This window comes from Astatotilapia calliptera, chromosome 5 (assembly GCF_900246225.1).
Source record: "Astatotilapia calliptera chromosome 5, fAstCal1.2, whole genome shotgun sequence".
NCBI lineage: Eukaryota > Metazoa > Chordata > Actinopteri > Cichliformes > Cichlidae > Astatotilapia > Astatotilapia calliptera.
This window is the reverse complement of record NC_039306.1, coordinates 32,418,103-32,441,871: the sequence shown is the minus strand read 5'-3', so window position 1 is coordinate 32,441,871 and position 23,769 is coordinate 32,418,103. Positions and strand designations below refer to the sequence as shown.

The 23,769-nt window shown below is 41.2% G+C and overlaps 1 protein-coding gene across 3 annotated transcripts in view; it reads right to left on the bottom strand.

The window, feature by feature from the left end:
- The window catches only part of cntn4 (contactin 4), a 200,076-nt gene that overhangs the window by 118,328 nt on the left and 57,979 nt on the right, over nucleotides 1-23,769 (bottom strand). For all 3 annotated transcript variants that reach the window (XM_026168944.1, XM_026168946.1, XM_026168945.1), the window contains 2 exons: nucleotides 20,071-20,203; nucleotides 11,362-11,537 (listed from right to left, as the gene is read on the bottom strand). In XM_026168944.1, the coding sequence (XP_026024729.1) occupies nucleotides 11,362-11,537; nucleotides 20,071-20,203 (309 nt within the window). The remainder of the gene's footprint in view (nucleotides 1-11,361; nucleotides 11,538-20,070; nucleotides 20,204-23,769) is intronic.

Below are 23,769 nucleotides of genomic sequence, written 5' to 3'. Positions count from 1 at the left end.
ATGAGACAGACACATAAGTCACACTGAGCAAGAAAAACAAACTTTATCAGACGATAAAGTCACAAAAGAAGAAACAACAACAACAGGCTGCTACGCATCATGGCGCCAGGAAAAAAAGGCGACATTTACCACTCATTGGAAAATGTTATTTTAATGAAATAACATTATGACGAAGTTTAAAACATAAAAGAATGACTTATTGTTTACTGAACTTGAGATAGAGATATCCATCATACTTCCTTGCCTTCTATTTTGATCGATGTGGTGGTTATATGCATCGTCTGTTATTTCCCTTTCTTACCTGTCAGAAAACTCTCCACTGTCTCTTGTAATTTTGCACCCTGAAGCTTGACAGCGCTGCAAGTCTCAAAGCACTCCTGTTAGTTTATTGTTCCCACATGAAACAGTTTTATTCAACTTCTCAAATCCACTCCACATTTTTTCATCCTGGTCATGCGCTCCTCCGTGAAATAGCTCTATACCCCCCGAGTAGAGCGAGCCCCAGAGTTTTAGAACCACCACACTCAGCTGCACTATTATAATGCAGGCAGGGCTTAAACTACCACAGAGTAGTGCAGGAAAGTAATCATTTTGAGGTACTAACTCCAATATAGTCTTACCGAATCTCAAATTGACAACATTTCAGAGTGCAACATTGTTGTTATTATTATTATGCTTCATTTTGTTCTGGCTACAGATATTAAGAAGGTAGATGCTACACAAAACACAAGCTTGCAACATATCTCAATAAATTAAACTAGTTAAAAATAAAAATTTGTGATTTTACATCATAAAATCACGAATTTTACACATACACATTCTTAATAATTAAATTTAGAATTAGAATTTTATATTTTAAAGTGTGATTATAATATAGCCTCAGAGATAATCTGCTACCACCACTCCTTTATACTTTGCACTGTATGAAACCATTCATATTGTTGGAGGTTGGGTTTCTGCACCCAGCATCTCAATTATTTTAGAAATCTTATAATAAAATATTTTATTATGCTCGTGACTGTACATTAGTTTAATCCTAAAGAACTTGCACAGAAATCCACCTATTTGATTAATGCACTTGTTTGTCCTGCTCTTTACTGTGAAAAACACATCTGCCACACAAATGGATAACTGAACATCCACAAATGGGATGACAAAGTTGCTGTCTACAATCATTTTTACACAGCAAATCACTGCCCTCCTAAATTCCCGTAGTTTTTCTACAGTGTGAAAAGCCGGCACCCGGTTTTGGCTGGTTGGTGACCAAAAGCGCTTAAAAAGGCACGCAGGGCAAATATGTCTGCAGATGTCCATATAAGACGCTTTCTTGGAGGTTTATGATGTGTGTAGAATTGAATCAGGACTCAAAGCTTAAATTAGGTGATTTATTTTTATTGCTTTTTTTCAGTTTTTTAAGGGAACACTGACTGCCTAGTTATCTCTTAACTGTCACTCAAAGGTGATTAATGTTGTAGCAAGGCTAATCGACTTCCTTCTTCCCAATGGGCTTTATCTCAGACTGGTGTGGCTCATCAGAGATCACTGATGAAAGCTGCAATATCTGCACTGCTTTTTTTCTCCCCTTTGCCTCTTCTGTGAAATTAATTATTTTGCTTCTACAGACGTCTTTTTTTATTAATGGTGGTACAATAAAAAGCTGCAAATAGACAAGCGGTTTTCTCCTAAACACTGCTTGCATTATTGGGCATAATACAAAATTTCACGGCGAAAGCTGAATCTTTTTTCTTCTTTTTTTTGGATTAACCCCCCATTTACTTTCATCTAAAAACACGATAGAAGGTTAGATAAAAGCATCCGAGCCTTCCCAAAATATGATCCTATAGAACAAAGTCAACAAAAGCCAGAGACATCTAAGGTACTGAATTTGTTCCCCCCAAAAAAGTCTTTGGCATTATTTTTGGCTGAGATGAAAGCTGTTGGGATTTATGAAGTGGTGATGTCTACTTCACTAAAGGTACTGATTGTGCCTGTTCACAGCGACAGGCATGGCCTCGCCCATGCTGAAAGCATGCAGCAATAGTGGCAAAATCCACCCCCCCACCCTCCCCAAAAACCAACCTCCACCTTCAGTCATCCACTCTCAGCAGCCAAAAAAGACCAAAAGAAGCATTGTTGTGAAAGGTACTTTGGGAAAGTCGTAAAAAGCATAATTTAGAATATGGTACGGCCGATGCCTTCAGATGCGGGGTGTGTGTGTGTGTGTGTGTGTGTGTGTGTGGGGGGGGGGGGGGGGGGGGGGGGGGCTTGGGGTGCATTGTGGTGGGAAGGCTTGACCAAAAGCCTGTTTTTTGTTTTTTTTAAAGCGTACGCAGCTGTGCACATGTTCAAAAGGAAGCATGAAAGCACAGACTTTGCCTGCAAAGGATATCTCAAATAGCATATCCATTAAATTTGTCACTGAAAGGAACAGTGGCGAGCGCAAGTCCCTTCGAAATTTCATTAAAATATTATAGAACTGAGCTAATGTTTTCCGCACAAAAGCTTCAGAGTAATGTTCAAAACGGGAAGTGGCTAACAATGATTAATAGCCTCAGAATAAGTAAACCTGATGTCCCATCTAGATCCATTAGCATCAATTATTGCAAACCTGGGCTGGCATTACAAACAATGATCCAGATTAAGCTGATGATCACATCCCAGACATATGAGCTTTCCAAATGCCAGCACAACTTATCATACTTCAACAAGCCCGTCCAACCGTGAACATTAGATCCATCACAACTTGCTACCCCCTTGAGGATGCTCTTTGTCTTCAAGTGGAAGGTGGATATAATGTGTTTGTGTGTGTATGAGGACATCATATCTATGTTTGTACTGTCTGTGCCTGCGCAAAGGTGGGAGCCAGCACAGAGGTGTGTATTCAGTGATTTTTATCAGCCTGTCTGTCACTAGACAAGACGAGATGAATGCATGGAATGAAAAAAAAAAAAAAAATCTTTAAACGCATCTTTAATTCTCCTGCCTCGACTCTGGTCCTCAGCTGTTCCACCTTGAATCTAAAAGCACTGTGGTTGGCAGTTAAAAGAACATTATGAGAAGACAAGTCAGTGTCTTAAACTTGCTTCTTGCTAATGCCAGCAGGGGGCGACTTCTACAACTGCAAAAAGTTGTTCAGTTGTACCAAAGTCGATAGCAACATGACATTGAGCTCTTTTTTTGTTAAAAACACCACTTTTTGGGTGACTCTATGAGCTCAGACACTTGTTTCAAGTTTTACAGAAGATTCGAGCCAAGAAGGAGGATAAATTGGGGTTTTATTTTCCTTTACCATGTGACTGACACAACGCTAGCCTTGGTTTCTGAGATCATAGAGTGGTTAGAGTCCCTATCCAAAACACCAAGGCAGTGATAGTAAAAACAGCCAGTCTGCTGTAAGGCTCTGTTACATCTGCCTTCATTTATATACAGTCTCTGGGTAGACCTTCAGATAAGTATAGAGTTGCATGGAGGCCGACAGTAGTATTTTTAGAACTGAGATTAAAGTGCATATATTTTGATGCTGCACTTCCATGAAATTTGCAACATTCTAACATATGCAGATAAAATAAAGTAATGTTGCAAACAGTAAGATTACCCAGTCCTCTGTTCAAAAAACACTGAATCCTACTTTTTAAGCGAAGTAGCTGGAAGCCATTTTTCCACATTCACCCTGCTTATTTGACATGGTAAAGTTCACACATTATTCCATTCCCTGCTAGCCTTGCACTTAAACAGCCCACATTACACATTAGCTGCATCAGTTCATTAACAATTGATACCAAACACAAACCAACACTGTGCATCTCGTTGTACATTTATTGCATTTAAGTTTAAACTGACTGCTGATTGGTTAGTGTTAATATTAGCTTTTATTAGGCAGTGACTCCCTGTACATTAGTACATTAGGGCAATGAAATGCCAGCTCAACTCAAACTAACACACGTTCAGAGGTCATCATGAATGCTGGATCCCAACAAAACCACAATGACAATGCCTTCAAGTACATCAGTATCATCGATGTATTCATATCATGTTCTTTCAAGGAGTTTTTCTCAAGCCACAGGGTAACTAAGTAGTGCTGTTTATTACTAATACACATTTTTGGATGTGTACTGGGACTGTCACTATATTACCTGACAGTTATTTTTCAGACACTTCATAATGACAATACTGTTGTGACTTCTCACGGAAAAAGTTTTTTAAAAATTTCTGTGGGCAAAGCGGAAAACTGTTCTGGGGTCTGTTGAACTGAAATGAACTGAAATTCTTTTTAAAAACCTCTGGACTAAAGAGGACAGGGGGGCATCTGGCTTTGTATCATCACTCAGTTCAAAAGCGTGCATCCCTGGTGGAGGTTGCATATCTGGAAAGGCACCATCAATGCTGAAAGGTTTTAGAGCAGCAGATGCTCCCGTCTACATGACGTATTTTTGAGGGAGGGCCTTGAATATTTCAGCAAAAACAATGCTAAACTGCATAATTCATCTATTATACAAGCACCATAGTAAAAGAGCCAAGGTGCTTAAATGGCCTGCAATAGAGACGATTCTCCAACTGAAAACATTTGGAGCATCATTAAATAAAAAAAAGAACAGAGCAGATTGAGGACTGTATCAGACAACAATGGGACAACATTCCTCTCCAAAAAGTCCAACAAATGTTCTCTGCAGCTCCCAAATATTTACAGACTGTGGCAAAAAGAAGCAAAGCTGCTACACAGAGGCAAATGTTCCAGCTTTTTGGACACATTTTTTTTTCTTACATTTTCTCAATTTAAACATTAGTTTAATACATACTATTGCGATTAAGACCTCTTACACAGCATTACATTGTTGGGATATGTCACGACTCGGGCAGCAGTCGTGTGGAGGTGAGAAGGAGGATCAAAATAGCAGACAGTGGCGGAGGTGCAAGTGAGATTTATATACAGTGAGCAATAACAGAGGTGAGGGCAGAACTGAACATAAACCTAAACTGGGAAAACTAACACAAAAGGAGGACACGGGGCGGGAAGCAGAGAGACACGGTGAAACACGGAATAATGCAGAGTACACAGAAGATTCACAGAGAAACACAGACGACGCGACGAGGAGCACAGGCACACCAGGTAATCAGGAATTGGCAGACAGGAGGGGAAACAGCTTGAACTAATGGGCATAACGAGACACAAACCTACAAAGTAAAACAGGAAACTCACAGACTGTTTCACAATACCAACTCGGGGACACGAACAGGACACAGAGGAAAGACACAGGTAGCGATGATAGAAAACACCCAACTCAAAACCCTAAGAACAAATACAAAACAGCAGAAACTGGAAAATAATAACAATAAACTCAAAACACTAGGTCAAAGACCCAGGACCATGACAGGATATGGGATAGTACACAATTATGATATTAAACATGTACATTTTTTATATCATATGTACATTTTGAAACCTGTGATCTATGTACTGGTGTACTTTCACTTTAACAATTATTTAGGAATGTAAAAAAGCAAAAATGTAATGTGCTCTAAAAGGGTTAGACTTTGCTGAGGACCCTCCCCCCGCCAATTCCCTGCACGTATCATCAAAAAAGTTTTCCCCATTTCAAAGGCTGGACAGCTAAAGAGGTAAACATTAAATGCTGAGTGAGTTATTCCACTTTATAGCAGGTTCCCAAGTGTGATATGTTGATAGTGTACTGCGGATAAAAAAACATAAAAGCTAGATCATACCCATTAGCTATTTACACCTCATTAACTAAGTCAATATACTCACACCACATTATCACTCAGCTGAGAGGAGTCCAAAGGATTTATTTGCATTTAAATTAGGTATTCATATTTCCCCTTAAGGATTTAAAGCCTACTCCGGTGACATCAGGAATTTCCCACCCCTCCTATGTCCTTGGCAAAATATGAGCTTTTCTGACTCTGATGAGATACTTTATAAGTAAGCGAATATCCACTCCTACTCAAAATGGGATATATAGCGTTTCAAGGAAAGTACAGTATACAGCACTTTATTTTCTTCTTGAAAGCTCAACCTTCTTGACATCTCTGGTCGCGGAAACTTCAGCAGTGAATGAGCTCGTCACTGCATTCAACGCACAGCCCTCAGAGTGCCACCCATATAAGAAGCCCACACTATCATTCTGTTATTGAATATGCGGCCTGATCATCAGTGTGAATTATGTGTGTACATCTTTTACATAATCAGCAATACAGAATCAATAGACATACTAATCAAGGGCAGCAAGTATTGAGTGGGAGCGCCCACTAGCCATCAGTTATCCTTGCCTCGGGAGGTAGACAGCCACAACCCTTGCGAGGGTTACCGTCATCCATCAAAAGTTTGTGACACGGAAACGAATCCTGAAGTATCTGGAGCTCCGCCAATTCCAAAGAACAACCTTGAAGGCGTCACGGAGCGTGCAGACTAACAAATGTTAACTGATTAATACCATTCAAGTGAGCAAGTCTCACTGTACAGTTTACTCTTGTTCTACACAATATATGCTATGCTCAACCTCTGGAAGGAGATAACACTTTAGCAAATACAAATCCCGACGTTTGAATTACAATTTAAATGGAAATGTATGATTTAAGTTCAGACCTATAAACAGGTCTTAAGTGTCAATGCAATCTAAATTCAACAAGACCAATAATGGATTTTTAGAAAGATTACTCACCTGGAACAAGATTAAGACACCACTAATACCTATTTAATTAAAGAAAAGGCAAAAATCCCTCACACCCGGAGATAAATGACTGAATTAGAAGGCAGAGCATGTTCACCGAACAACAACGCTTTCCTGTGCTCACAACGACTCACTATCAGGATTTCATTATCAATTCTAAGACCCGGCTCAAAATTAAATATCTTTTGACCTTCACGCTGAGTCAAAACAATTAACTATGGCACTGATTTATTTGATTTTGTGAGAAACTAGCAGCTTATTGAGGCTCCCATCACCAAATATCTGTACTGGCAGACCCGCGCTTTTGTCAGTCTTCAACAAATGTCCTAATTAACTAGTCTAGTCTGAAAAGTAAAATGGAAATGGAAAAGTTCCCATTCCATGACCGTTTGCATGGAATAAAAAAAAAATCACTGTAGTCCACAAAGATATGCAGCAGTTGATTAGTAATTGATCAATAACACAAAAAGTGTTTGACGTGTTTGCAACTGTGAGTGTGACTTTGGTTTACATTTGTTTGGTCGACCGACATTTACAAGACAAGACAGCAGAAGGAGAACTACCATCGACTGATAAAACAAGATGCTGAGGTAAATACAATCGTTCAAATGGAGGGAGCAAAATACTTCTTTCATAAGCGCAAAGCAGAAAAGCACACAAAAATGAGCTTCTTTTGTGATGTGTGGTTGAAAAGCACTGGGCAGGCAAAAGACGTTGCTGCCGGTGAAAGCGCTATGGTTACCGGTAGCACCGAACAAAACCCTAACACCCTGTTCTATCCTGTGTTTCACTTCCTGCTGTTGGTCATGAAATGTAAAATGCGTTTTAAGCAACATCTATCCTCTGAGAGAGGCCGTGATGTATAAATGCTCCACAAAAAAGAAGAAGAAAAAAAAACCCCACACGCTTCAAGTAGACCTTGGGGTAGAAGCACTGCTCAGAAACATTAAGGGAATACTTACATCACACATCAGATCTTGATGGGTGAAATATTCAAGTTGAAAATCTTTCCTGGCATGCACTGTCATTTTTACTTTTTTAGATCAAAATGATGGGACAGCGATCAGTAGAAACCAAACTCCCTTTGAAGCCTGGATACAAACCCACACCAAAAATAAATTAAATGTTCTCTTAATTTGTTTTTTGAGAAGCAGATTTTGCTTTTGCTAAAATGTTTGTGTAGTATTTAGAATATGACAAACTATGCTGAATGGTCTTTCCCCATACAACCCTCCCATTCACCTGGGCTTGGGGACCCACATTAGGGGTCCACTACCGCTAAGAATGAGTTTGCGCCTCCTTCTGATCCCAAACAGGAGGCCTTCTGTGCATAAGTCAAATGTGTTAGCCACTACAGCATGGAGCCACATGAGTAAACTATTGATGTTTCTCACATGACGTCAAGCGCACATTGCCTGAGATTTGTCTCCCACACTGGGAGTAACACAGTCACCTGTTGCTAGGGTGACAAGTGTATTCCCCAACTGGTTGACAGCGGTTCCTCAGGGTTGCTGGTGCAATGCAACCTGCAAATGGAGACTGGAGAATGGTTTCCCTTCAAAGTAAAAGTTGTGCCAGTCATGTGGTTGGGTTCGGTCACAGAAAAAACTACGTGCTACAGACACTCACACGTTACCTGAATTATTTTTATATTTCGATTTCCCATTTCTGCAGTAGTTCGCTAAAATTAGGTTACAATGAAAAACATTTTTGATTCACATTATGTGAATCATCTGTGATTTCTCTAACAGGCTGGTCAGTGCAGATTTAAACTTCACTCAAACAAACGTACCGGGTGGTTGTTGTGGAATATTTCCAGGTTTGAATTGATGTGCATTCTGTGCGCTAATGAGCATTTACTGTGTCTGTGGTATCGACTGTGCAGTGTGTATGTGTGTGGTAATGACAGAAGTGTCACCATGTGCAATTGTGTGACTTAGTGATGTATTTTTAATAGTCTGTGGAAAACAATGAATGCTCTGTGGCGAAAACAAAAGGTCTCTAGCATTTAAGATAGCATTTCCTTTAGTGGGATCAGTTGTTTGGTCTTTTTGTGAGGTTTGTTAACATGAAAAATGCAGCATATCATCCAATCCTCAAATGACATATTTTGTTGAGTTACGTCTACAGTTATGCATGTAATGAAAGTTCCTCCAGTTATGAACAGGATGACTAGCTGTTCGCAATTATCCGTAGTTTCTGTTCCAATTCTAATTTTTTTCTCATGCTGTTTTTGAAAGTTGTTTCATTTTCTTTGTGCCTTGCGTTGCCCCGGTCTGTCTCTCACTGCTCTGTGTCAAATCTAGTTCTTTCTTTCAGTGTAGTCTTTCATTTCATTTGATTCCTGCTTTATTTTGAAGGTTAGTTCCTCTTGTGGCTTTCTCTTTCTTTTTTACGTCCTTTCTTTGTTCAACCTTGTTATTGTCACGATTGACTTCACCTGTACCTTGATACATGCATGGTTTCTTTCAGTCTTTGTGTGCCTGCCTAGTGTTCCTGGATTGTATTGCTTTTAGATGTGGTTTAAAAATTGGACAAACTTGTGTTATAGTACATTGTTTTTATTATTGTTTCTGTAAGTAACAATAGGACTCCTTCCCTTTACCTTCATGTCCCCAGCGCTGAAGTTTCCTTCACAGTTTCATCCTCTTTCTACGGTATACACTCTAGTTATGCTTCATCTTTTTCCACAGGAAATCAATTATAGTAAGGACATGTTTTCATGACAGTGCACGATTACACTGAAGATGGGGCAAACTTTAAATCTCTTGACTTTTGACCTTTTTGATTGTAGCAGATGTGCATTTATATGGCTCCAAATGATTACGCTCATTTTGGCTCTGACGGGTGCAATTAGCACTGGGCTTATTAGAGGAGCGAGTCAGTTCAGACCCTGTCTTGTGTCAAAATCACAGTCAAATTATGCGTAAAACTAATTACCATCAAAAGGTCATGACCTTTACTGGAGGAAAAAATATTGCTGTTAGGTGCTGAAACACAACTTATACCTGCACTGTGTGCATCTGACTAGGAGTCTGCAGGAGGACCTCACTCATATCCTTTACTTCCCTTGAATTTCTATAAAGAATTGCATGACACTCTAAAGTAATACCAGTTGCCCTTTAAATTATTCGCTTGAACCTTTACCATTCAATCATGCAGTGGAGTTAATTAAGCTATACCAAGAGTAATAAAGAAGATAGATGACATTCGGTCATACACGCACACGCCGACTCTGTGACAACAACTGCAGGTTGGTAAGGTCAGAGTCCGACAATTGATGGAACTGTCATCCTATCATAGTGGAAATTCACCAGCAGAATCAGATCACGGATTGACCTCCTGCTGGTCCAAGGAACTAAATAAATGGCCTGAGGCACATTGGTGGCCTTGTCCCCAAACACCAAACCTCAAAATCTAATCTGAGCTAGTGATCACTCTTTTGCCTTTAATGTCATGATTTACTCCTGTCAAATAACTGGCACATAAAGTAGGCACTTATTGACTCAGTCCTGCTAGAAATATGAGGTCCAGAGGCTTGTCAGTTAGACTCATCAAGATCCATCAAACAATCTGTCGTCCTCCTGGTCGGAAATCAGTATGATAGGGCCATTAAAAAAACATTAATCTGCAAAAGTGATGGTGCTGACTTTGCATTTCTTCATGAGTGGGTGTGCTGTTTTTGTTCTCTGAAGTAACGGAAAGTAAAGTTTCATCAGCTAACCCTTGGTGCTCCTTAATGGCTACTTTCAGCTGCTCTGCGTTTCCGAAGAGGCTATAAAACTTTGTGACAGGCCTGTGATACAGTTGAGTATCACTCGATGAAGTTCACATCTAACCAATGACAGTGATACTGAGGTGAGTGAGTGAGCATATCCTGAACTTTTCTGTTGCTAAGCTGTTTTTGCCACTGTTTTCCTTAGCTCATGTTAGCTAGAAGTTTACTGGAAATTTACTTTGCTTTGATGTGGAAGAAACCTAACCTTTTCAGATTAAGGAAATTTGTAAATAATCTCATATGAAGTTTAACAAACTGTTTACCAGAGGGTAAATGTGACTTCTAGGACACGCAAGTGTAGCATTAGCTGCCATAATTTTTAGCTAACAACTATGTACTGTTATCTAGGTTTGTATGAGATGGTCTGTTGTCTAATGTCTGATCCACATTACTAACTCTGACAATATTACAAATAAATAAGCACATTTATGCTAATGCTGTTGGGCTATAGAGGGTTAAAAGAGATTGAATGGTCACTTAGCTAATAAGCCATTAGCATAAAACCAATGTTAATGCTCAAACTTGGCTAAGAAGTTTAGTTGAGTCTGCAGAACGTACAACCAAGACCCGAACCTTCCACTTCATCACTGTGCCTGTACTCCAAGACACCTCAGAGGAAAACCTTGATCTTTTTCCTCCACTGCAGTGAGTTTAGCACTTGCTGTTTGCCTACTGTGCAGCCATTTATAGAGTAAACGCCAGTCAACACACAAATAGCACCTCAGAGATAACTTTCTCCATGTTAAACATGTCATGAAGAGCAGCCCACTATGTTATCCTTGTTTGTGACTGACATGTTTTTCTCTTTCTCCCTCTATTTTTACTTTTTTATTTCTCCAATGGAAGCCAAGAAGGCTCAAATGCTCGCCTAAAGAAAATAGAAAAAAATAAACTCACATGCGAAGGTTAGACTGGCCTCTCGGCTAACGATGGTCCCGAAAGAGTTGGAGGCGAGGCACTGATACGTTCCAGCATCTTGGTCTTTGTTCAGATGGCTGATTCTGAGGTTGCCCCCAGAAAGGCTGTAGTGAGATCCAGTTTTGGGATTTATTTCCGTGCTGTTCAGTCTCCATCTAAAAAAGAGAGAGAGAAAAATGAACATGTAAATTTAACAAATTAAACACTGTTCAGTGTAGACTGGGGCAATGGAAGTACGCCAGAGCACAAGAAGAAGAAGCAGAACGTGACTTGTATATTTGATTGTTTTTCAACAAGAGAGAAATGAAAGGTGGAGAGGACCCAGAAATCATGCCCTCCAGCTTAGTGTTAATCTAAGCAGCAGTGAACCACTATGGTGCCAAGGACTTGACTCCCTGAGAATAGATAGCATTTCAGGCCATCCATCTTGCCAGACCCCAGTCAGACCGCATAAAAATCCTGCTTAATCATTATGGTACAACAATTAAAACGATGCCTGCAAGCTCGCCTTCACACTCGTACATTCTAGACCCTTCCACTTGATTATCATTGGTGTTAGGAGTGGGTGACTGGGCGGGACCAACGAAGGGTATAATTCACTTAAAATGGCAACAGACTCTCCAATCTCTCCACACAGATGCACCTTATTAAAGAAACACAGGTGGGAGAAAAATCAGTCATTTCAGAAAAATGGCTTCAAGCCATAACTCGCTTCAACCAAGGCAAGAAAACCTAAAACAGACAGAGAAACGAGCTCATACATTGCCATTTGTTATTGATGTTGTATAACTATCTCAGCTGTAAAAAGGTACAGCACAGATAAACAAGCCTGAAAAGAAGATTTAATATGGCATTGGTTAATGGACTACCCGGATCTGATTTGGGCTTTGAGGGGTTTTGTAGCTGATTATTTCTTTGAGGAGTTTTAAAATTTATTTTGCTTTGATTTAAAAAAAAAAGTTTCTCTGAACGATTTCCCATTCAGCTGGAAAAGCAGAGCATTGTTTTCCGCTGAAAAAAGAAAGCAGCTTTGATGTGAAAAAAGGGGCTTTGCTAAAGCCCCTTTTGTACAAGAGACAGAAGTTGCACAAAGCTGTTTGGGGGTACTGTCTTAACTTTCCCTGTTATGCCAATTTGGAGCCTTTGAGGCATAATAACCTTTCTAAGAAAGCACTGATAGTGGCGTTGTGGAATTTTCTTGCTGTATTATGTCTTTTGTAGCATAATGTGGCTTATAGAATACACTCGTTTGCCTTCAGTGGCAGGGAAATCCAACTTATGTGGTCCCCTGGACAAAGACACCTGTAGGTACAGAGCTTCCATATGAAACAAGTAGGAGCTGTTTACATGAGAAACAGTGTCGGGTTGTGCTCCTTAGCCGCCTACCCACCCACACACACACACACACACACACACACACACACACACACACACACACACACACACACACACACACACACAGCCACAGCAGAATAGTTGTTGGCTGGGGCATTGCTGCACTCACAAAGAGCGTCTGCAGACTTTTATTCTTTTAATAGACCAAATGTGTAGCACAATGGTCTTTCATGGCACTCCTCCAGTTCACTCATAAGTAAGTGCACACTCTCAAGAGCCTTGTTACTACACACAATAGAGAAGAGCCTGAGGAGGGGCGGCTGCGGTCTCACAGGACTACAGCAGAGATTCATTTGCAGCTGAAGCGGAACAAACTAAAATCAACATAAATATGTCCCGGCTAAGTCCCACCTTCGAGTGGAACAGGAGCTGAACGGATGGGCAGTGTGAGGCGACGCGGCAAAAACCTCAATATCGCCCTCTGATAGCGGCTTCCTGTGAGGTTGAAAAGGCATCCCATCAAATATGAAAGCAGCCTTTTCACAGTTGTAATTGCTCGGAGAGGCTTGGCATTGTATTTGCAGTCAAACGGCTTAATCGGTGACAGCTTGAAAAACCAAACGCTGCAAAAGATTTTCCCTGCCAGCCGTCGATTCGCCGCTTTATCTGGGCCTTTCGAAAACATTAGCCTGGATAGCTAATTGAGCCTGGAAAATGTTTTGATGTATCTGAGTGAGTAATCATGTCTCTTGTTGAAAATGAAGAATTTACCCAGTCAGAGGCAGACATTGTGTATTCCTAAATGCGCCATGTTGTGTGGTCGTTAAACATAGTAGTAGTTAAGGATAATTGCCCGCCCAAAGCCGCCGTTGTTCTTTTGTGACAAATTATACAGCCTGTGACAGCTCTTGTCACTTTAAGCCAATTAGAACTTTAAACTTTAAGTGGCAGATATTCAAATATTTCTGTATAACACCAGATAAAGCCGGCGCGGGGACCACAATAGAAGGTAGCGTGGCGGGAGAGACGACGCTCGTCATGGTGCCACTGAGTATCCTCCACGGGTAGCAGAGCAACAGATTACATCAAACACATGTAAACTCAATTAATAATTCTATTTACAGTGATTTATGATGGCAAACAGGCCACAACAGCAGTTCCATTTGTTAGGCACATGCTTTATCCAATCATGTAACAACAGGCCGTGCACACAGTGGCATAATACCACACCATCTGGCTTATGAGGCTGTTAATGTTAGGCGGTCTGTTCTTTTTCTTAAGCCCGGTGCTTAAAAGTGCTTAAAAATTACTACTTTGTGTTACGGCCATGCAAACATCACACCACCGTGGGACACTATAAAGTTTTAAATTACACACTCTTGGATTAGAAATGGAAAGAATATCTCCTCGTCATCTGAGGTGTGGCGTAAACTATAAATAATTTACAGGTGTTTAAAAAAATAACAGGAAAACATGCCTGCGTGTGATTCAGAGCTCCAGAGCTTTAAATACCTCCTGACTAGCTTATGTGCTTTTTCAAAAGGTGTTGTGAGTCTGTTCTTTATCGAACGGTGCTCTCTGTTTTGTTCGGTGAACTGTAACACGGCCCACTCAGTCTCCAGATTTGATTCCTCTGTGGCTGTTTATGCAAAGGTCAAACCACAGAACGACTAGGAGAGTTTGTAGCTGAACACCACTTTGGTATTGACACTGCGAACCTCGCTTATCTGCTGGCCTGCAATTACGTGGGCGCCCAGCAGTGATATACTTGAAGGCATTGAGGCCAAAGTTTGAATATTAGAGGTGGAAGCTACAGCACCTGGATGTTCTGTGTGGGTTCCCAGTCATCCGAGTCATGGTTGTCTCGAGAGCTTGAAAAACAACCGGTTCCCAACCTGAGCCTCCCTGAGCCTGGTTCTGTCGGAGGATTCTTCCTGTTAAAAGGGAGTTTTTCCTTCCCACTGTCGCCAAAGTGCTTGCTCATAGGGGGTCATATGATTGTTGGGTTTTTCTCTGTATGTATTATTGTAGGCTCTACCTTACAATATAAATCCCCTTGAGGTGACTGTTGTTGTGATTCGGTGCTTTATAAATAAAACTGAATTGTTCTAGAACTGAAGAAGCTTCCTGGAGGAGGGGCAAAAAATCTTCAAAGATCTAAAGAAGTCCAGTGTTCCACTTTTTAGGCTCTAAAGAATAGCACCTGAATACTCAAGTGTCTTTTTCCCTCAGTCCATAACAGGTATTCTGAGTATTTAGGCCATACCAATATAACATTTAGAAAAAAAGCCCCATTCCACCAAAAGTTAAGATTTTAGTTAGATAGCTTAGCAGTGTTTTGAAGCTAGGCAGCAACCCAGAGTCTCTGCAGGCAGTGAGAAGGAGGATGGCAGCTGTGTCATATAAATGGCTCCAATGAGAGGTGTAGTGTCTTGTATACCAAGGCATATGGCGTCTACTTCCGTCTGGGTAGGGGGGATTTATTGTAAGACTATAAAAATAGCCTGCACTGTATCGACGCACAGTCAGTCTAGTCAGTCATATTAAGGCCAATCAATGTGTTCAATAAAAGGAAGACAAAGAGCTGATTGATTTTCTAGTTTTATTTTATTTAACCTGTGATGTATACTGCTACCCTGACATTTCTTTCCTCACTTTAGTCTTAAAACCGTCATGTGGCCTGATAAAAGTGCCAAAAATCTGGAGTAACGTCGTCTTAATGACACTCGTAGCTCATTCATAGCTCACACAGACGCGAGCAAGAAAAGCCAACACGTCAGCAGACTTTGAAACTTTGTCAGTGGTTGTCTGACTTGATTACAGGCGTGACTGCTGTGAGCTAAAAGGAGATGAGTATCCAGAAAGACATGAGACATGCCTTTAAAATAGCATGTGACTGTGCTGAAGTGATGGGGGAAGTGTTCAGATTAGCAACATAGTCTATGAATATAGAAAGAATATAAAAAACTCCATCAGAAGTAAAAATTGTGAGTTATAATATTTAAGGAAACAACAAGTATAATTAGAATCAGAATCAGAAAGGGTTTTATTGCCAAATGTTGAGCAGGTTTACATCCATCCATCCATTCGCTTCCGCTTATCCTTTTCAGGGTCGCGGGGGGCGCTGGAGCCTATCCCAGCTGTCATAGGGCGAGAGGCGGGGTAAGGTTTACAACATTAGGAAATTGCTGCGGTGCTTCAGTGCAAACATACTGTCATAAATTACGCATAAATAGACATGAAAAAATAAATAAATAAATAAAAATAAGAATAAGAATTAAAAGTGCTAAGTAGATAGATATATACATGAGTGCAGGTGGTGATCAGTGCCAAACATGGAATGATCAAATCAAATCAAATCAAATCACTTTTATTGTCACATCACATGTGCAGGCACACTGGCACAGCACATGCGAGTGAAATTCTTGTGTGCGAGCCCCACAAGCAACAGAGATGTGCAAACACAACAACACAACAACACAAACGAGCAAAATACAAGAATGGCCAACCTGAAACTAATAAATATATGTACAATATATAATAGTGTATGCATTTCTGGATGTGTATACTAAATATTTTCCTACGTGTGTGTGTGTGTGTGTGTGTGTGTATACACACACAAATTAAATAGTAAAAAAAAAAAATAAAAAAAATAAAAAATAAAAAAAAAAAATAATAATAAAATATATAAAATATACAGAGTTGAATATGTGCAAAACAAGTGGCATTTATATACAGTGTGGAGTGCATAATGTTGAAGTTCCAGTAGTGAAGCTGAGGTGTCTATGACGTGTTCAGCAGTCTGATGGCCTGATGGAAAAAGCTGTCTCTCAGTCTGCTGGTACGGGACCGGATGCTGCAGAACCTCCTTCCTGATGGAAGCAGTCTGAACAGTTTGATGCAGAATGATGCAGTGAACACAGTGTAGGGTCATGTGTTAGGGGTGGGAACAGTCGTACGTTTATTGTTCATGTGTCCAACAGCAGAGGGGAAGAAACTGTTCTTATGGCGAGAGGTTCTGGTGCGAATGGACCGGAGCCTCCTGCCTGAGGGGAGCAGGTCAAACAGACTGTGTCCAGGGTGAGAAGGGTCAGCTGAGATCCGAGCTGCACCCCCCAGTGTCCTGGAGGTGTACAGGTCCTGCAGAGATGGGAGTCTGCAGCCAATCACCTTCTCAGCAGAGCGCACAACACGCTGCAGTCTCTGTTTGTCCCTGATAGTGGCTCCAGCGTACCACACGGTGATGGAGGAGGTGAGGATGGACTCGATGATTGCAGTGTAGAATTGCATCATCGTCCGTGTTGGCAGGTTGAATTTCTTCAGCTGCCTCAGGAAGTACATCCTCTGCTGGGCTTTCTTAATGACAGAGGTGATGGTGGGCTCCCACTTCAGGTCCTGGGTGATGGTGGTACCCAGGAAGCGGAATGAGTCCACAGAGGTGATGGGGGTCTCAGTCAGGATGATGGGGGGGAGTGGAGCTGTGTGCTTCCTGAAGTCCACAATAATCTCCACTGTCTTCTGGGCATTCAGCACCAGGTTGTTGCGGCTGCACCAGGACACCAGACGTTCAACCTCCCTCCTGTAGGCAGACTCATCCCCGTCCGAGATGAGTCCAATAACGGTGGTGTCATCTGCAAACTTGATTAGCTTGACAGACTGGTGGGTGGAGGTGCAGCAGTTGGTATACAGGGAGAAGAGCAGAGGAGAAAGAACACAGCCCTGAGGGGAGCCGGTGCTGATGGTCTGGGAGTCCGAGACATTCTTTCCCAGCCTCACATGCTGCTTCCTGTCTACTGAACTACTCGTGATTTGATGTTAGGGCATCATTACTGCTGTGGCTGTGAGATGGCCAAGAAGTTAACCTTGACTAGGATGGATTTCCATTACAAACCCTTTTGGATCGGGATATTTCTACTCTTGTTACCAAAAACTGAACCAGTCAGTGTTTTCTTTTGGAGCAATATTCAATCAGAAAGTTCTTCAAAGAAAAAAGAAAAACACAAAAAATGCCACAACTGATTTATAAGTGGCTGATCTGGTCAAGTCAGTTTTTGTGCCGCTCTGCACCATTTCATGCACTCTTCCTCTTTTTAAAATGCTTCAGGCTTGGCCAGTGTTGGTTCCTCAACTTAAAAACGATGCTCCTGGTTGTAACCAGCCATAATCGCCAGTGATGATTCTTGACATCTAAGTCAGATCAGTTTGGCACAGACATTAATGCCTGCTCTACGTATGAGATCAGGTCCCTTTTTAAATCACGGGAGAGCTGGACCTAAGTGGAGTGATTGAAAAGGGGTCCAGCTGTGCACAAGGTTACAGCCTTGAAGGGAGATTAGCTAAATGGTGGTTTTTATTTATTTTTACGGGCAGACTCACCTTGCAAATGTAATAAGGTACATGCGAAAGCACCAGTCTGTCAGCACGAGTAGGTGCAGTTAGTGCAATAGACTCAGCTGATGATGGGTGTATTTCATTCGCGTCAGACAGAGCAGGTTAGCTGTATTTTCGGTGTTTATGCACCAAGTTAAGGAGCTGCTGTATTTATTTGCAGTGTTTAAGTTTCTGGATCACTAATAAAGATTTAGGTCTTTTTGTCGAGTATGCTGTGTAATAGTAATTTCAATCAGCTGGGGTTGCAGTTATTCTTTCATACTTTAAATATCACTTTTAGAACCCAGAGTGCAGAGTGACGTGTCAATTTTCTCATCTAACTCTTACAAGGAAGAAAGTCTGTTTTCGAGAAGTGTCTAATTATTAATGCTGTGTTGCTATATTATTATTATCGGCATGTTTAACCACACGCTTGAGTGCCTGAAATTCGATTTATTAGCTACAATCTTCCTCTCCTCTTCATCTGGATTTGCTGCAGACAACACTGTGCACATGTCTCTGCTCCATGTAAACACTGCGGCACGAGCTGTCAGAGTTTACAGCTGTGTGACACGCAATTAATGAACTTTGAGTATGATTTAGTTCCTGTCTGTGTGTGTGTTGCAACACGTCTCTAAGAGGCAGCGGCAGCTCTGACAGGACCACACAGCGACCTTGACAGGAAACAGCTGATTAGGTCATTCTCTAAGCTGGCTAAGTCCCAAGTATTAAATGTACTACTGCTTCCAAATGGCTCTACAGTAATTTCAGTCAGCAAATACAATAGATTTCAACTTTTACTTACAACGAAACAACCTTTCAATAGACTAATGGTGGAGGTGAGGAGGAAATAAAGAGAGACATAAAAACAGGGATCTCTTTGAACTCTGCAGCAGAGAGAAGACGTCTGAGAGGAGAGCAAGTGGAGATTAGCATGCATTCACAGACTACAGATTGGCAACACATGTTTCCGGCAGGGGGTAGAAGGAAAAATCCACTGTAAAACAGAATTTATGTAATATATGCCTATGATCCTGATCAGCTTAGACTTGATTTTTCATGGATGAACAAGTAGAACCAGAACCAAGACTATGTTGTTGATGCATCAGGAGAGTAATCCTAAGAGCGGTTACATTCACAGTGAACAGCAGCTGGAGTTCCACATCTGTACACCTGTACAAGGTATGCACACCTCTTTTAACTATCAGGAATATGCTCAACATGTAAGGCGTTTAAACATGTTCTGAATCCACGATGGCCAAATCTAATTCACTGTCAATGGAACAACTTCGGGCTTTGCTGATTAGAAACTTGCTGCTTTCTGGTTCACAGACGACATGTATGTGTGAGGATAATGTGTGAGGATAAGTCTCGTGTAATTATTTACTCATCAGTTGAGCCTTTGGAATTTGTCACGTGTGATATTTGATTTGTACTTTTAAAAGACGTCACTATCACTGCCAAATTGACAAAATATTATGAGATTAGACCTTTTTCTCTTTTTATTTATGGGTTCCTACCCTGAACATCACATCTTTGTACCCCAGAAACAAACAGCTTTGATTCAAAGCAGTAAGAAGAAGGATATATTGCACTTTCTGTAAAAAATATATTATTATCAGGGAAAAAGATCAAATGTCCACAGACTAAATAACGGTTCTACGAAGAGGGGAGACATGGAGATAACAGGTGTTAAGAAAAAGCAAACTGCCTTTTAGCGCAAAGAATCAGGTGACTGTTCTGTACAGAAATGCAAGTGTGCTGCAGGATTTGTGGGCACACGAGTTTTGCCACAGTCCTCTCTCAGTGGCATTTTCAGCTGCCAAAATGCGACGGGGACTGCTGAAGACAAAATGGAGACATTTGTCCGCGACATGATGTCAAAAAATTGAAAGATATTGAGACTATCACTTGTATAAAAGCATGCAGCATCAACAGGGAGAGGAGGAAGAGAGAGATAAAGGACTGCAGTCACGCACTCACCGGTACATGGGAGGTGGGCTTCCCTCGGCCTCGCAGCTGAACACCACCTCTCGGTTTTTCTCCACATTCTCCACAGGATACACGATGCTGCCAGGCTGCTTGGTAAAGACGGGGCTCTGTAGGACGCTGCTCTCTGTGGGACAGCAAGGAAAGACAAAACTTATCCACCAGCCTGTTTGCCAAGCAGCCAATTAGTCAGCGGCAGAAACAGGTTATTGCTGCTTTAAGTCTTTGAGAGGGCAAAACCACAAAGCAGGCAAAACATATCAATTTGAACTGCCTGTCACGACACCGAGCACAGGGAAGAATGATTTGAAGTAAGACGTGTCTTCAGCTTCTATTTAGGTGGTAATAGGGTATAGGGATAGATTTATGTTGGACTATTATCGAGAAAAATGTTTGCATTTGCTTCAGACAACTCATTTTTATTTGTTAATTTATTTATTTGCCCAGTGATGTTAGGATCATTTACCCCTGCAGAGGTGCAATCAGTCAGTTTCTCTTTGTTGTAAATGGCACAAAAGAAGTCTTAGTTACTTCGTTAAAGCAGCCGTTAAGGCCGCTTGAGGAAAGCAATTCGTATTTCTTTGTTGCAAATCGCAACCAAAGTCAGTCGGAATCAGTCGGTTCCATCTGATATCAGTGAGCTCGGGTTTTTATGGAGAGGTGCTATTTTATATTGAATGTTTTGCCAAATTGCAAAGAATAATGGTTCTGTAAAAAAGTAAAAAAACCCAAAACAATACAAAAAACCCCCTCTAAAAGCAAAGAAAATCATTTTTAATTTATAAGCCTGTCTCTTTTTAGACGTCTGGGCTCATAGCCGCTAAAAACATTTAACCTGAACACTGTTGCTGGTAGAGTGACTGAAGGAATTTGTTTTCTTTTCTTTGTATATTGTAACCAAACAAAAGACAGACTGCAGAACAGCTTGTGACATCAAACATTTACAATGAAGGTACACAAGGCTAAAATTGTGAGATAAATTATGGAGGTGTATTTCACATCTGATGTGCTGTTGGGAGTGTACATATATATACAGTGGGGCAAAAAAGTATTTAGTCAGCCACCGATTGTGCAAGTTCCCCCACCTAAAATGATGACAGAGGTCAGTAATTTGCACCAGAGGTACACTTCAACTGTGAGAGACAGAATGTGAAAAAAAAAAAAATCCATGAATCCACATGGTAGGATTTGTAAAGAATTTATTCGTAAATCAGGGTGGAAAATAAGTATTGGGTCAATAACAAAAATACAACTCAATACTTTGTAACATAACCTTTGTTGGCAATAACAGAGGTCAAACGTTTACTATAGGTCTTTACCAGGTTTGCACACACAGTAGCTGGTATTTTGGCCCATTCCTCCATGCAGATCTTCTCGAGAGCAGTGATGTTTTGGGGCTGTCGCCGAGCAACACGGACTTTCAACTCCCGCCACAGATTTTCTATGGGGTTGAGGTCTGGAGACTGGCTAGGCCACTCCAGGACTTTCAAATGCTTCTTACGGAGCCACTCCTTTGTTGCCCGGGCGGTGTGTTTTGGATCATTGTCATGTTGGAAGACCCAGCCTCGTTTCATCTTCAAAGTTCTCACTGATGGAAGGAGGTTTTGGCTCAAAATCTCACGATACATGGCCCCATTCATTCTGTCCTTAACACGGATCAGTCGTCCTGTCCCCTTGGCAGAAAAACAGCCCCATAGCATGATGTTTCCACCCCCATGCTTCACAGTAGGTATGGTGTTCTTGGGATGCAACTCAGTATTCTTCGTCCTCCAAACACGACGAGTTGAGTTTATACCAAAAAGTTCTACTTTGGTTTCATCTGACCACATGACATTCTCCCAATCCTCTGCTGTATCATCCATGTGCTCTCTGGCACACTTCAGACAGGCCTGGACATGCACTGGCTTCAGCAGCGGAACACGTCTGGCACTGCGGGATTTGATTCCCTGCCATTGTAGTGTGTTACTGACGGTGACCTTTGTTACTTTGGTCCCAGCTCTCTGCAGGTCATTCACCAGGTCCCCCCGTGTGGTTCTGGGATCTTTGCTCACCGTTCTCATGATCATTTTGACCCCACGGGATGAGATCTTGCGTGGAGCCCCAGATCGTGGGAGATTATCAGTGGTCCTGTATGTCTTCCATTTTCTGATGATTGCTCCCACAGTTGATTTTTTCACACCAAGCTGCTTGCCTATTGTAGATTCACTCTTCCCAGTCTGGTGCAGGTCTACAATACTTTTCCTGGTGTCCTTCGAAAGCTCTTTGGTCTTGGCCATGGCGGAGTTTGGAGTCTGACTGTTTGAGGCTGTGGACAGGTGTCTTTTATACAGATGATGAGTTCAAACAGGTGCCATTCATACAGGTAAAGAGTGGGGGACAGAAAAGCTTCTTACAGAAGACGTTACAGGTCTGTGAGAGCCAGAGATTTTCCTTGTTTGAGGTGACCAAATACTTATTTTCCACCCTAATTTACGAATAAATTCTTTACAAATCCTACCATGTGAATTCATGGATTTTTTTTTTCACATTCTGTCTCTCACAGTTGAAGTGTACCTCTGGTGCAAATTACTGACCTCTGTCATCATTTTAGGTGGGGGAACTTGCACAATCGGTGGCTGACTAAATACTTTTTTGCCCCACTGTATATGTGTGTGTGTGTGTGTGTGTTTAAAGGCATGCACGATTAATAGGTTAAGACAAATAAGAAACAGATATATAGTGTTGCACATAAATGAGAAGGGAACATAACCTCACACTGGTGAAGAGCTGGAAGCGAGGCGAGTCTTGAGGTTGCAGTTTTTAAAGCGACCCCCTGACCAGCATCCTGCTAAGACCCTCAGTCCAGCCCAGAGGCTTCATTATAATACACATACAGTTTCTGATGTTATGTTGCATCAGAACATAACATGGGAGAGTAAGCTGTGCTTGGTACTTTTATAATTTATATGGCAGGTATCCTGTATCTGCTCTTGTGTTTAATCCTTCCAACTCACAAAAGAGATTTCAATTCAGTTCAGTTTTACTTATATAGCACCAAATCACAGTAACTGACACCTCAATCTTTATATTGTGAGGTTAAGACCCTCCAATAATACTGAGAAAACCCCCAAAATTAGGCACGAGCAAGCGATTTGGTGAACGTGGGAACGAAAAACTCCAGGTTAACAGGGAGAAACATCGAGCAGAACCAGGCTCGGGGGGCATCTGCCACAACTGGTTGGGGCTAAGGGGAAGGACAGAGGACAAAATGTCACTGTGGGTTCAGCATGTAGAAAAAAACCCCGAAACCAAACCTAAACAGATGAAGAAACTGAGATCACGAGCTAATGCTCAATGTTCTGTCACACAGATTGGTTCTTCCTTGGCCTAAGCTCCGCCTCTTTACCTGGTTTTATCATGTAGTTTGGTAGTTCAGGCATAAAAGTGGTTTGACAGACAAACAGCGGTTATGTTTACAGAAACAAACAGCTACATTACAGAGTTTTAAAAAAGAAAGAAAGAAAAACAGAAGAACACAGCGGGTGCACTTTTGTAGCTCAGTCCTCAGTGTTGTTGAAAAATGGGCTATATTTAAGTCTTCTTATTACTACTTCTGATGCATGATTCACACTTCACTGCAGATATCTACATAACGTAGCATTTTCTTAATATTTGAAAAATGGAAGGAAATACAAACCATTAAGTGAAACATGT